The sequence below is a fragment of the Typopeltis vanoorti genome, chromosome 13 (genome assembly GCF_054136105.1).
Source record: "Typopeltis vanoorti isolate ZY-2024b chromosome 13, IOZ_Tvanoo_1.0, whole genome shotgun sequence".
NCBI classification, from domain to species: domain Eukaryota; kingdom Metazoa; phylum Arthropoda; class Arachnida; order Uropygi; family Thelyphonidae; genus Typopeltis; species Typopeltis vanoorti.
The window spans coordinates 116,947,501-116,963,077 of record NC_143561.1 but is presented as its reverse complement, the minus strand read 5'-3'; the positions used below and the strand labels follow the sequence as shown (position 1 = coordinate 116,963,077).

General features: G+C 34.4%; 1 protein-coding gene across 4 annotated transcripts in view; it reads left to right on the top strand.

Annotated features, from left to right (window-relative positions):
* Positions 1 to 15,577, top strand: part of PolA1 (DNA polymerase alpha catalytic subunit) — a 561,406-nt gene that overhangs the window by 133,002 nt on the left and 412,827 nt on the right. For 3 of the 4 annotated variants that reach the window (XM_090402431.1, XM_090402428.1, XM_090402432.1), the window contains exon 7: positions 10,963 to 11,270. In XM_090402431.1, coding sequence (XP_090258557.1) covers positions 10,963 to 11,270 — 308 coding nt within the window. The remainder of the gene's footprint in view (positions 1 to 10,962; positions 11,271 to 15,577) is intronic. The other variant, XM_090402430.1, reaches the window with a different exon arrangement.

Here is a 15,577-nt window from a genome sequence, read left to right as displayed (position 1 = left end):
TCAAAGAATAAAAATAAGATTCTCTATAAAGAGAAACGCAGAAAAATTATTTCTTTCTTCAACTTTCTTCCCTGCTTTAAGTATTTAGACAATAACAGGTAATCTTTATGTAAAAATTTCATTTCATTTCTTGACGGGTAAAAGAAAGTTATAGATTTAGGATACTGAAAAGTATGAAATACGAAATTAGAATGAAGTAGATCTTTATAATTCAGTTATTGTGAGCAGTTTTGCAGAGGGGAAGGGGGTTGTGACTGGAATATTTCAAAAGAAACATAAAATTTAAAGTAATGTCTCAGATAAGTTCATGGTATATTTTACAACAGTTGAGAAATAGAATTATTAGTGTAATAAGCACTCTACATATAACAACAACAACAATGATAATAATAATCTGTTTTGTTTTTCAACTGCAATTTCATTTTGAAATACTACTGGATATAAATTTGTGATATTTTAAAAATTACTTTCAGAATAAGAATGTAATGAAATTAAACATCATTTCTTGTTCAGAAAAGCAGAACTAGTTGTTTACAAACAACAACAGGATATCTAAATCCATAAGTATTTCCATAAATTGGAATAGTGCAAGAAAAAAAAAGTAATGTTCAAACATTACTTTTTTTTTCTTGTTGCTTAAATGTTGCTTTTTTTTTCCCAGAATATTTTAAAACGCAAGTTTTGGAAAGTTGACTACTTTGAAACTCTGAGTTAAGTTAATGTCATTCTTATAAATATTTCAGATGTTCAATTGGTGAAAGTGCCATGAAAATAATAATCTGCACATTCCTTTCAAAAAACGAATAACGTTGTAAATTCACTCAATGAAAAAGAAAGCACTCCATATTTTTCTTCTTTTTATTATTGTTTTTATCAGATATTTTCTTTTAGTACAAAGAAGAAATCACTGCACATTTGAAAAATACATTTACTACAAGTTTAGATAGGCACTTTTGAAGTAGCTGTACTTTTACTACTAATTTACACTAAAATGTGTGAGTATGTTCCCCAAGTGATTTACGTTTGTAACAATTGTCTTGTAAATAGTTTTAAAAATAAATTATATGAAATATCTCCAGGTGGGTAACTCCCAAAAGAAGTTGAACAATTATGTATCACATATGCACCTTTTTTAAAAAATTGAAATAATTTTTTTCTTCCAAGATAATTATATCAAATAATTTATAATTTTTCAATAATAAAAGTAATACTGTGATTATTATAAATTAAGAAATTATTTTCACATAAATACTGTATCAGCCTGTAAAAGAAATACAGGTAAACCTTGCTTAACGCAATTAATTAATCCATCAATTAATGTGCGCTAAGAAAAATCGCGTTAAATGAATACAATAAACAATAGGAATAATTATAATTCATCCATCAGTTAGCGTAAATTTGGAAAAAAAAATTATAATGTAAGCTATATTAGAGAGTCAAATCATCAAAGTTAATAAAAATCAATAGCTTAAATTTTTATTTAATGTCTAAACATTTGATTGAGCTACTTTTTTACAAAAAAATTAAGTAAAGATGTTTGAATCATGCTCAACTTTTTCATCTTGTCATGCAATTTGCGATAGCTGGCGATCACCTTATCAAGATTTCGGTGTACTTCAAAGCTTCGTTCCATATCAGGATCAGCATCGAACAGAATTTCTTTAGCATACTCTATGTGATTGAAAACTACCTCAAGTTCCTTTGCAGTTAGCTTCTTAGTTGTAACATTCTCTTCTTGTTCGCACTCCTTATCTTCTTCATATGCATGCTGTTCTTCTAGTTGAAGATCATTCTCACTTAACTGTTCTGAATAATAATCATGCAAGTTTCTCACATCTTCATTATCCAGTTCATTAAATCCAAGTTCTTTTCCAGTTGTGCAGATTTAACATAACATTATTATGTTAAATGTTGGATTTTGTGCACGATAAACTAACATAGGCTTGAGTTTAAAGTTGCCTTCTGCATTTCATCTCATATTTTCTGATCATCATAATCACCCTCCCGAATTATCCTTTGCAATTCTTCAGGAAACTTGGCCGCGGAATCTTTGAGCACTAGCAGATTCCCCAGTTATTGTACATTATGCAGTCCAGCTCGATTTTTAAAATGGTCAAACCATTCTTAATTCGCAGTAAAGCTTTCACATTCCTCTTGAAATTTGGTCACTTTCAATGAGGTAAAAATATTGTGAGCTTTTGCCTAAATGTTCCCTGTACTAAGATATATTCTTTTTTGGTTACAATTCTCAATCCAGAGTGACAAGATGCTCCATCTCGATCATTAAATGGCTTCTATTTCAGATTATCTGCATGCTTAAAGAAGCAGTAGTAACTTTTCCTTGTTCTTTGTATTCTTTGCTCTTATTTAATATTGGCCAAAGTGTAGACACACTGTATTCCGAAATTATCGGCCATCCTTGTATTACTAGTGCCACTTTCATGTCTCTTAATGAATTCCAACCTTTCTGCTCACTGCAGATTGGCAACAAAAAATTTTGCATAACGTAAAAAAATCGTGTTAACTGATTAATCACTTGCTTAAAGCGGGAAATGGTATCATTTCACTCAATTGCGCTAACTGATTATCATGCATATCGAATTCAGTGAGGTTCTCCTGTATCAGTATTTCTGTTTAGGATATCTGCTACTCAACAACTGAAAATGAAGCAAGACATTCCTGATGTATTCTGCAGTGACTTCGGGGGGAAATATTCTCTCGTTGTTCTCAGTAACAATAAGAGTATTTAAACTCAGCCTTTTGCTCCATCTGAGAGGATTTATCATCATCATGTGTTGTCTCCTTCCAGGAGATTGACTTCCATGTCTCTCCAGTAACTTTGTTCCTGTGTTTCCCTTGCACATTCCTCATATGTCATATATTTCCAGTTCTTAAGATTGCTACTCCAAGTAATTCTTTGCGTTCCTCTTTCTCTCTACCATTCCTTCTAGGACTGCTTTTTGTAGGATGTCATGGCTTAGCAAATGTCTGAAATGTTTAGCTTTTCTTCTTTTGATAGTTTTAGGAAGATTTCTTTTTCTCCTGTCATTTGTGGCATTTCTGCATGCATTTTCTTCTGAGGCCACGATACCTTCATAATTCTTCTTAAAAACCCACAACTCAAAAGCTTTAATTTTATCTTCTGCTTCCTTTAATATTGTCCATGTCTCAGCCACATACAATGGAGTTGACTATATGTAGCATTTTGTCAACCTTATCTTCATTTTTATGCTTAGATCTCTAGATGTTAGGACATTTTTATGTTGTTAACGTCTTTGTATATTTCTTCAGTATATAAATTAAAGAGTATTGGAGATAGTAAATCTTTGGATTGTAAATCTTTAGACATCTCATTGTCAACTCTTATTGCTGCTGTTTATTCCCAGTATAGATTTGTTAATAGTCATATCTTTTCAATCTATTTTGATTTTATTGAGGCACCTGATCAGTTTCATATGATTGATTGAATCAAAAGCTTTGGTGTAGTCTACAAAGCATATATAAGTGTCTCTATTTTATTCTAGATGTCTTTCTAATTGTTCTTAGAGTGAAAATACTATCTCTTGTTCCATTTTTTTCTTTTAATCCAAATTGATTTCTACCTTATCCCTTTATTGTATTATATACTTCACTAACAAGAATATCAGAACCATCAAGGTTTTTGTGTTAGGTTTTTCTTCTCTATATGCATAGTACAGTTGCTCTGTGTATTCTTGCATTTTCCCACTATTCCTCCTTATTAATGATAGATTTACCATCAGTTTACTTTAATTTATCTCATCATCTCATCTTCCTTATCCCTCTTTTACCTTGCAGTGTCGAGGATTTATTAATCATCCGGCCTCAAACCGTTCACAGGATAAGGTGGTCAGCCTTAGGACATAGGATACACCCCAGTGTATCCTATGTCCGTAGTGTTGTGTTCTCAAGGCTGGTTTGCCTGCTTTGCGGGATGAAAAACTCCAGGATAAACTGGGGAATTTATTAACCAGATATTTGGACCAAGTTCTGGTCTTTTTGAAAAAATCTTTCAGAATGCTTTTAAAGGTTGTGTAGTTGGAAGTTGATGTTAACCTTCTGGACAAAATGTTTAGCTTTGCCTTAAAATTTAGACTTTTAATTAGCACACGCGTTCCTCATATCATTTACCAATTTTCCTAACTGCTGCAGCTTCTAAAAATGCTTCAGTATTTTCATTAGAATCACCATTAAAGTTTGGCATAGCACATAACTCAAGTTAACATATTTTGAAGATTCTTCATTCTGTAATGATATGATCCAAAACTTTTCAACTGCTACACTTAAGTTATTGTTCATTTATTTATCACTTAAAATTTACCTGATAATAAAAAACTCCAGATCAACACACACAGATTCATATCTCAAAATATCACACACACACATATATACAGTAGCGAACAAATTAATCTGAACAAGCTAATTTTCATCAATTTTTTCTGTTGATTTGGTTTTGATTTTGGTTCACTATTTTGGTTGAGAGCTGTGTGTTTTAACTGTCTCTACAATGTTTATTAATAGTGTTGTGCATTTTTAATAGTGTAAACAAGTTGACTTTTGTAATGTTTTATTCATTTTCTGTAGTTATGAAATGGATACATCTCTAAAAAAGCATTCAAAAATATGTACTCTTTCTCAGCATACATCCACGACTCAAAGACAAATTGCTAATGAAAGTGTTGTTGTTTTTTGGGTACTGTTAATGCAATTTTAAAGAGGTTTAGGAAGATAGATACTTTTTCTCCTGACAGAAAAGAAAAATATGGGCAAAAAAGAAAAACTACACTTGTTCAAGATTGTTTACTAGTTAGGAAAAGGAAAATGAATCCAATATTGTCTGCTGTAGACTTAAATAGACACTTGGCAGCTAGTGGGATTAATGTCTGTGAAAATACTAGTGGTGTTGGTGGTCGGTAGATGGCATTGGTGTAGTTGCAGTTCTTTGTAGTTGGTGGATTGAGTAGTGGAGACAGACAATTGTAGAGTAGGTGCCCTCCCTCGATGAGTCTTTGTTTACTAGTTAGGAAAAGCAAAATGAATCCGATATTGTCTGCTGTAGACTTAAATAGACACTTGGCAGCTAGTGGGATTAAGATTAATGTCTGTGAAAATACTTATCAATACTATCAATTTTTTCTGTTGATTTGGTTTTGATTTTGGTTCACTATTTTGGATTGAGTAGTGGAGAAGACAATTGTAGAGTAGGTGCCCTCCCTCGATGAGTCTTTGACTCCCTGGAGGTGTCACAATAATAATAATGATAATAATGTTTCTGACATGACCATCCATCAAGGTTTGTTGGAAGCAGGGAAGGCTGCCCACAGACCAAAAAAAAAAAAAAAAGAAACAACCGTTGAAGAAGGCTATTCAGAAAAAGAAGCTCCAGTGGGCAAAATGTACAGAGATTGGACTTTAAAAGTGGAAGAGGTCATGTTCTCAGAAAGAGAAATTTCTTTGTCTAAGGAGAGTGAGTACCCTATGTTTGCAAATTAGTGGCTGAGAAGACTTCTCTTGCCTTCCTTCAACAAGCTCCTAAACACCCAGCCAAAAAATATGTTCTGGGGTTGTTTTACAAATAATGGTCTAGGATCACTTGTGTTTGTTGACTGTATGATGAAAAGTGATCAATACATAAAAATATTGGAGAAAAGAATTATTATTATTGTTTGATGCCTCCATGGAGTCCAAAGACTCATCGAGGGAGGGCGCTTGCTCTACAACTCTTGTCTCCACCACTCAATCCACCAATGGACCGCGACTACACCAACATCATCAACTGCTGACCACCACCATTTCCACAGACAATCACAATCATCCATACCCACGATGGGATTCAAACCCACAGCCCTTTAGCTGGGAGTGCAGATTTGCTACCACTCAGCCAGCCAGGCTGGCAAAAAAAAAAAGCTAGCCACTTAAAGCTGCAAAAAAAAAAGTTGCCCTGCATAACCAGAAAGACAAAGAACTCATCTTCAAACAAGATCTCGCTCCATGCCACACTTCAAAAAAAGTGAAACAGTTCCTCAAAAATCACACCATCCAGTTTCTTCAGTGGCCAGGTAACTCTCCTGAAATTAACCCAATAGGAAATTTGTGGGCCATACTGAAAAAGAGACTTGGAAAATTCAATTGTGATACAAAGGATAACTTAATACAATCCATTATAAAAGTATGCTTTTGAGATGTAGGAGATTTTGGACTCTACACTGGTAGAGTCCATCCTAAACAAACTAATTAACTTATTAGGAGCAGAGAAACACATAAATAATTAGGTCAAGTCGGAGTTTAATTCTTGTATTTATTTTCTTGTGAAAATGAAATTTTTTTTTAAAATGTGAGTGTTCAGATTAATTTGTTTTCTACTGTATATTCAGTTAATTTATAAAAAAAATACAAACATATATACAACATGAAATAACTATGCAAGCACCAGTACATATTTCATATCGCAACATGAAACTGTATGAAAATACTCCTTCACTATTCTGCTGCTTACAATTATATAATCTTAACAGTCTTTATCCTTTCTGGACATAATTCTAAGATTTTAATCTCTTGTTTTCTATAGAAATTTTATTCTTTGAATTCAAAAATTAACACAGGAACTGCATCTTGTGTAACAACATAAATCAGTTGAATTTTTCCTAAATCACAGAATTCCGAACACAGTTCCATTTCACAGTGCAGGAAAGTTAATCAGTTTTAACTGAAAGTAGAAAGTTAAATATTTGCAAATTACATTGCTTCATTTCACAAGATTTAAATGCTGCAGTAAGTTCACTACAGTTTAAACACAGGAGCATTCAAAGAGTTAGTGGAAATGATAAAACGTTTAGCACACATGGAAGTGAGAACTGCATATAATGCATCAAACCATCAAGTGTTTGCATAGTTGCATAAGGGAGACTAACAATGGAATGTTGCACAAGTGCACATTCCATTGAGTTTTTTTTTCTTTCTTCAAATATTTACATTGTGATTGTAACTCGTTTTTAGCATAATTTTTTTATTTTATTCACCATATCTGCTGATGATATGAAGCACAGTTATTTCATGAAACTAGTTGAGTGTCTGAATTAATATTAATTCAGTTCCATGTTGTTAAATGTGTTTAATACTGACATCACAATTTCATCATTCAGCGCCCCTGATTTTGGAAATTTGTGTTGACACAGTTTCTCATGGGCTCTAATTAATAAACCTTTGATAGTACTCCTGTTTTTCAGTGGGCTGATGTGTAGAGATGTGACCTACTGGCATGAATATAGGTTTTCAGTATATGGAGGTAGGAAAAGAGCCATTGGTTTCACAAATGAATACATCCATTGAGAAAGAATAGTAACCCTTCAGATTTTTTTTTCCAGTATAAAAATGATACTCAGACATAGCATGTTAATAATTCGTGATCATTTGTACAGTGCTGTATATTGTTTCAGTCTTGAGAATACATGAGCCAGCATCCAGATACAACTTTATCTATTTGCATGCTGATGACACATATATTGAAATCTTGGAATTTTGCTTTAATTTAGTTATTCTATTCTTACTATGTGTATTTCTCACAGTGTTATCTAGAGATAAGGTCATCATCATAATCAAATTCCTGCCATGTACCCTCAAGGGGTGTACAGGATATGATAGTACTACATAAAAAATTTACATCATTACTAACTTCCTATCTACAATTTTCCTCCAAATCAGTCTGAAACTTGCAAAGACTCCAACATTATCAGATCTTATATTTCTGTTGTCTAAGGCACTCTGTACAGTATAAATCCACCTCTATCTTGGTCTTCCTCTGGGTCGTTTTCCTGCCAACCTGGCAGAGAACACTTGTTTTGCTAATCTTTCCTCTCCCATTCTATTTAAGTGACCATACCACCTGAGATTAGTTCTGCTAATGCATTCCTGGATGCTGACAATGTCAAGTTCTTTCCTAATATCCTCATTTTTTATATGATATTGCCATTGATTCTATCTGTTCATGCCGTTAATCTTTCTCTGGACTCTCATATCTGCGGTATCTAGTCTTTGGTCAAGTGTTTTACTTCTGACCCAGCTCTCAGATCGATAAGTTAAGACTGGTTTGAACACTGTCTTGTATACAGCTAATTTAGTGTTCTGACTAATTTCTCTTTTATTCCATATGAATTTATTCAATTGACTTCCTACCATACCAGCTTTGTTGATGCTGTTGTCTATTTCCATATTTAATTTACCATCTTCACTAAAATTCGTGCCTAACTAACTGAAATGTTTTACTTGTTCCACAGGTTCTCCGTTCAAAACGCAGTTGATATTTTCATCGATTCTACCTATTTTCATTGTTTTTGTCTTTTCATTGCTGACCTTCATACCATATCTATTACAACAGCTATTCAATTTAGTCAGAGAATCTTTCAGACTTGTAGCGGATTTATTTAGAAGTATAACATCGTCCGCATAAAGTAAAGAGCTGACATTAACATCTCCGATTTTGATATCATGTTTAATACCACTTTCCTTCATAATGTGATCAATATAGATAATGAATAACAGAGAGGATAACGTACACCCTTGTCTCACACCAGATTTAACATTAAACCATCTTCTTGTACTTCCTTCAATTCTAACTGCTGATTGCAACTCAAATATAGACTAAGTATTGCTTGATATAATGCCCCATTGACACCATATGACTGTAGTGTATTGAATAGCTTCTCTCTTGGCACCTTGTCATATGCCTTTTTCAGATCGACAAAACTTAAGTATAGATCTTTGTTATATTTCCATGCTTTCTCAACTATTTGCCGTAAAGTGAAGATCTGATCTTGACAGCCTCTATTTGGCCTGAATCCAACTTGTTCTTTACCAAGCTTCTCTTCCACAATGCTTCTCAACCGTTTCTCAAGTATACTTGCATATATCTTACCTGGAACACTCAGTAATGAAATGCCTCTGCAATTCTCACATTCAGTTTCATTTCCCTTTTTATATACGGGTACTATGAGAGCTCTACAATAATCATCGGGAATTCATCTCCCTGTCCAGGCTTTCTGAACTATGCAATGCAGCTACTATGAGACTTTATACCACCATACTTCAGCATTTCTGGCCGAATATCATCTACTGCTGCTGCCTTTCCACATTTCAAGCCTTTGATGGCTTTTTCTACTTAAGTATGGACATGTATTCCTTACTGTATGCCTGTTGAGTATTTTTTACCACTGTGCTATCACTGCTTATTTCATTTAGCAATTTTTCAAAGTAATTACTTCATACCTCAAGGATATATTTTTCTCCCATTTTCATGTCACCTTTATCATCTCTAACTCCTTTTACAGCACTCTTTCCTCCATTCTTAAGCTTCTTCAACAACCTCCAGAATATTTTGCCACCTTCTTGATATTTCTTTTCTATTTTCTTGCCAAAGTCCTCCTATGACTTTTGTGTAGCTAGTTTTACACAGTGTTTAGCTTTCTTACATTTGTCTATGTATTCTCTAAGAGCACAGGCTGACAAATTTCCAGGAACTTTTGATATGCTTTCTTCTTTTCCTTCACTGCCTCTTTAACTTCCTGTGTCCACCATGGAGTTCTGATTTTTCTATCCTTGCAGACGACTTCAAATCCTCTGTACACTCTGGTGTCCTGTACTAGGGAGAAAACATCACTATCAACAATAACATAGTCGATGAGACTTTTCTTATTCCTTGCCTCTTCTCTCCATGTGAATTTGTGCACATTTTTAGTCCATGTCTTGAGCAGAAATCCAACAGGTATTTGCCATTATTATTAGCTTTGCTCTTTTCTCCAAATTTTCCCAAAATATTTTTGTACGTCTGACAATCATTTCCTACTCTGCTATTTAGATCCCCAACATGGACCAACTTTTTCTTTTTCATTGTGTCAGTTGCTTTCTCTAAAGCATGAAAAAATTTCTCCACCTTCCACCTTATTAGACTCTTCTGTGGGACCATAGGGACAAATAAGTCTCACTGTCCAGTTCCCCATTCTCATATTTGCCCACATCACTCTACTTGAGACTGCCTGCCATTCAAGAAGATTAGCATCATATTTAGTGTTGAATACTATGGCTACACCTTCTTTTCCTTGATTGTCATTGCCTGAATATAACATTTTGTATCTATTGCTCAGAAAGATCTTACCAGTTTTTGTCTTTTTTGTTTCAGTCACCCCTATTATGTTGATCTGGTACTTATCTAATTCCTCAGCTAGCTCCATTTCTTTGCCATTCAGGCTTCTTATGTTGATAGTACCGATCTTTAACTCTGGTGATGTTGTGTTGGGGTGTGTTTTCAGATTTGTTCCAGTAGCGGACTTTTCACTGTTCGTCCTGGTTCCCTGGCGAAAACAACGGGGCTCTCGTTTAACCCGGCGATGCCCCAGCTGGCATGAAATTTTGTCATGTTGTACCATCATTTTGTATTATGGTTGAAGCCAATTAGAATACAATTTGGTTGGCTATATCCCAAATCCAGGTAGGTACTCAACTGGGTGCACCACGCAAAGGTGAGGATTGGACATTAGGTCAGAAGCCCTGGTCAGTTCTCTGCATTCCTTTAAAGGCTATGTGGAGGTCTCCTCTCAGTTATATAGCTTTGACCCTTAAGCACCCCTCTATCCCATGCCATTAAAAGTTAGAGTTCCCTGATGTGGTGCTGATCTCTGTAGTATTTTATATTTATTGTGTGGAGAAAAAAATACCATGTAATAAATCCTAGCATATTTGAACAGCCAAGCAGGTAACTTGGCAGTTGATAAAAATTATTTCTCACTGTTCATTATAAGTCTGCTATTGTTATAATAACTTGGCATAATGCTTTAAAGAGCAGTTCTCACAGTATTTTTTATTGAGTTTACTATATATCAGACTTTTGTAATTGTTATTAATAAAACTCTTTCTCTGTTGCTATTAATCTTTCATTATATATTTGTTTTTCAGCAGACCTCTAAATCCATTTGCCACCAAAAAGAATTCCATCTGCATTTCTTCTCCTCAGCCAGAATTAGATACACTTGAGCACAAAGAAGGTAATGAAAGCTCAAACATTCATTCTAACCTACATTTGAGAGAAATGGATTCTGATAATAAAAGCCATGATAAACTTGATAGCAGAAAACAGTTGTATGACAGTGAAGTGCTTATAGATAGTTGTTCAAGTGAAGATAATGTATCGAGTGTTCCTGACATTACTGAATATGATAGTATGGATTTTAAAGTTACTGAAGAAAAATCAGTGATGGAAAAAGGTATATAGAATGTATAAAAAAATTTTTTTTTTCCTTTACACTGGATAAAATTTGATTTTAATATCATCATAATCAAATTCCTGGCATGTGCCCTCAAGGGGTGTCCAGAATATTATGATAGTAATAACATGAAAAACTTACATCATTACTAACTTCCTATCAACAATTTTCTTCCAAATCAGTCTGTTATCTGGCAAGAATTCAACATTATCAGATCTTATATTTCTGTCTTCTGAAGCATTTTATACTGTATCAATCCACCTATAACTTGGTCTTCCTCTGGATCTTTTTCCTGCTGCCCTGACAGAGAACACTTGTTTTGCAAATCTCTCGTCCCCAATTCTGTTTAAGTGACCATACCACCTGAGATCAGCTTTGCTAACAATGTCAAGTTCTTTCCCAATATCCTTGTTTTTAATATGATATTGCTATCTGTGGCATGCCTCTAATCTTTCTCAGGACTCTCATATCTGCGGGCTCTAGTCTTTGATCAAGTGTTTTATTTCTAACCCATCGCTCAGATCCATTAGTTAAAATTAGTTTGAACACTATCTTGTATACAGCTGATTTAGTATTTTGATTAATTTCTCTCTTATTCCATATAAATTTATTCAGCTGACTTCCTACCATACCAGCTTTGTTGATTCTGTTGCCTATTTCCATATTTAATTCATCTTCTTCACTAAAAATTGTGCCTAAGTAGCTGAAATGTTTATTTTTTCTATAGGTTTTCCATTCATGATGCAGTTGATATTTTCAATGTTTCTGCCTATTTTCATTATCTTTGTCTTGTTATTGCTGATTTTCATACCATATCTATTACAAAAGTTATTCAGTTTACTCAGGGAATCTTGCAGACTTCTAGTGAATTTATTTAGAAGTATAACATCATCTGCATAAAGCAAAGAGCTGACATTAAAATCTCCAATTTTGATATAGGTTGAATACCACTTTCCTTCATAATGTACATCCTTGTCTGACACCAAATTTAACATCAAATCATCTTCCTGTCCTTCCTTCAATTCTCTACTGCTGCCTTACAAATCAAATAAAGACTAAGTTTTGTTTGATATAATGCCCCACTGATACCATAACTGTAGCATTTTGAAATAGCTTTTCTCTTAGTGCACCTTGTCATATGCTTTTTGCAAGTCTACAAAACTTAAATACAGATCTTTGTTATATTCCCACGATTTCTAAACTATTTGTCATAAAGTGAAAATCTGATCTTGACAGCCTCTATTTGGACTGAATCCAGCTTGTTCTTCACCAAGCTTCTTTTCAACAATCCTTCTCAACCGTTTATCAAGTATACTTGCATAAATCCTACCAGGAACATTCAGTAGGAAAAATACCTCTGTAATTCTCACATTCAGTTTTATTTCCCTTTTTATATATGGTCACTATTAGAGCTCTACTCCAATTGTCTGGAATTCATCTCTCTGTTCAGACCTTCTGAATTGTGCTGGGCAGCCACTGTAAGACTTTTATACCTCCATACTTGAGCATTTCTGGTCGAATATCATCTACTCCAGCTACCTTTCCACCTTGCAGGCTTTTGATGGCTTTTTTTTACTTCAAGAAGGGATATGTGTTCCTGATTGCATGCCTGTTGAGTTGTTTTTTTTTTTGCCAAAAAGTTTGGAATCTCACAAGCATTGTGTTCAGACTCTAGGCAGCATTTCAATCCAATGAGATGTGTTCCAGACATTAAGAGGTCATCCTCACTCAACCATGAGCATGAAGACAGATTTTTGGTTATAACAGCAAAACATAATCAATGCACCATGACAGGTTTAATTGCAATTTGACTCTATTCAAACTCAGGTATCTGTATATATGTCAGCAAACTGTGGCAAGATGTCTGCAACAAGTTGGCCTATATGTTGAAGACCTTTAGTCTGCATCCTTTTATCTACAGCTCATCGTAGAGCACGTTTTCAGTGATTTCAGTCATAAAATTTGGACAAGACACCAATGGGCTAATATTATTATTATTACATAACACCCTCCATGGAGTCCATAGACTCATCGAGGGAGGGCACCTACTCTACAGCTGTCTGTCTCCACCACTCAATGTACCAACTACAACGAACCGCAACTACACCAACGCCATCTACCGTCCTCCACCACTAGTAATTTCACAGACAATCAGAAACATCCATTCCCACGGTGGGATTCGAACTCGCAGCCTTTTGGCTGGAGAGCGGATATGGTAACCACTCAGCCAACCAGGCTGGCATATACTCTTTACAAATGAGAATCGTTTTTGTCTTTCCTCTGACTCTAGGGCACTTGCTTTGGCATGAAAGTAGTGCTGCTTACAATTGTGAGAATGTTCTTCAAAGAGATAAAAACAGGGACACTGGGGTTATGGTGTGGGGAGGCATTTTGCTTAATAGATGCACCGAGCTACAAGTGCTGGTAAAAGTGACTATGACTGATATTGCAGTGAAGCTCTTCAACATCATGTTCGGTTGTTCTGTGATGCTATAAGCAAAGAATTCATTTTTATGGATGATAGTGCTACACCACATCATACACGAGCAGTGGAGATACAGAGAATATTAATTGAATTGAGTAGCCAACATTCTCCCCAGATCCTATCCACATAGAACATGGTTGGGATGCAATAAGAAGATGCATTACTGCTCAAAATTTCCTTTCAGAAAACAAACAAGGCCTTACTCTGAAGGAGGAGCAGGCCAGTTTGCCTCAAGAACTCCTGAATCACTTGGTGTTAAGCTTTGTATGACATTGTAAGAGAGTTGCATTGCAGTTTGCAGGTGGAGATATTCCATACTGAAATGTGCCTCTGCATAGTTTTCTGTAAGCACTGTATATTAATTCCTTAACTGTTCTTGGGAAATTTGTAACTTTTGCCAAAAACATATTGCAATTTAATTTGTTCGAAATGTATAACAAATTTTTTGTGTAATATAATTTGTTAGTATGCTTGCGATAAATTTATGTCCACATTTGGCTGTAGTCATGAAAATTTTTTTATATACAGGTAAAAATGTAGTTCATCCTGGACGCCAATGTATAGTTTAAAAATAATAAATAATGCTTACAAATCATATAATCAGTGTTTAAATAATATAAGAAAATATGACAAAAAAAAGTTTTATGTAATTCACTTTTTACATTTATATCTATAGAGATAGCACAATATACAAATGAAACATTACTGCTGCACAGATGCACGGTAACACTATGGCAATATGTTGCTGTCTGCGATTCTGGAATGCTGGTATATTTCATCATTTTACACTTTACTGAGTAAAGAGTAGGAGCTTAAGTTTTATGATGCATATGCAAACGTTACTCTATTCTTTCATATTGTATATTTTAATCTATATATTTGCCTCTTTCTTTTATTTACTACTTTATTATGTTGTCCACTGTTGTGCCGTTGTAATATCTTAATTATTATTCTCTATCTCTTGCTGACTTCTTACTCTATCTTTTGTCTCCTTGTTGACTTACTCTTTTGTACAAAAATCGATTCCACCTTCTCACTACTAGTCTTATGCCTAAGGGTACTAGAAAATTTATTTGTTCAGACTGCGCCACCAGTATTCCTTTCTAGACATAAGACTCAGTAATATGGCCGGCAGATCTCTCTCTCTCTCTCTCTCTCTCTAGCATAAACAGTAATGGTCCACATGCACTTAAATTACGCTTCTAATACCTTATTTGTTTCCCGCTCTCAGGTCTGAGTTTATTTAGGAACAGTGCATTGTAATTCAAAAGATCAGATGGCACTCTGTTGACATGTAATCGAAACACATTTATTTACACTAATACAAAAATACATCGATCAAATGATAGGGAGGTTACTCTCTCTACCTATCCATTAAAATTTAGCGTTAAAAACTTCCCTTTGCAATTCTAAACAAACTATACAGCATAAATATTCATTAACTTCTCTGCTTATAAAAAAACAATTCTAATCTATTCATAAAGAAATCAACTTGTTATGCCAAGTTATCTCACAATTGTATTCCAATTACTAACAAATAAAAAAGCTTTCTTATAGACACTGCTTATTCCTAGTACCTTATATCTTATCAGTCCATCTAAATTATTTCTCCTAGATTACATAAAAGAAACATAGAACAAAATGGAACAAACTCACATAGGCTCTGTCATCTGGGTCGCACACTCATTCAAGGTTCTGCTCCAGAGTTCTCTAACTTTTCTTCCTTCTCAGGCCTTAGATTTCTTTCCAGTGTCTTGCTTCACCTAGGTCTCATCAAGGTGTTGTTGGTGGGGTTTCGGAATGCTGATCTCCGGCACTCGTG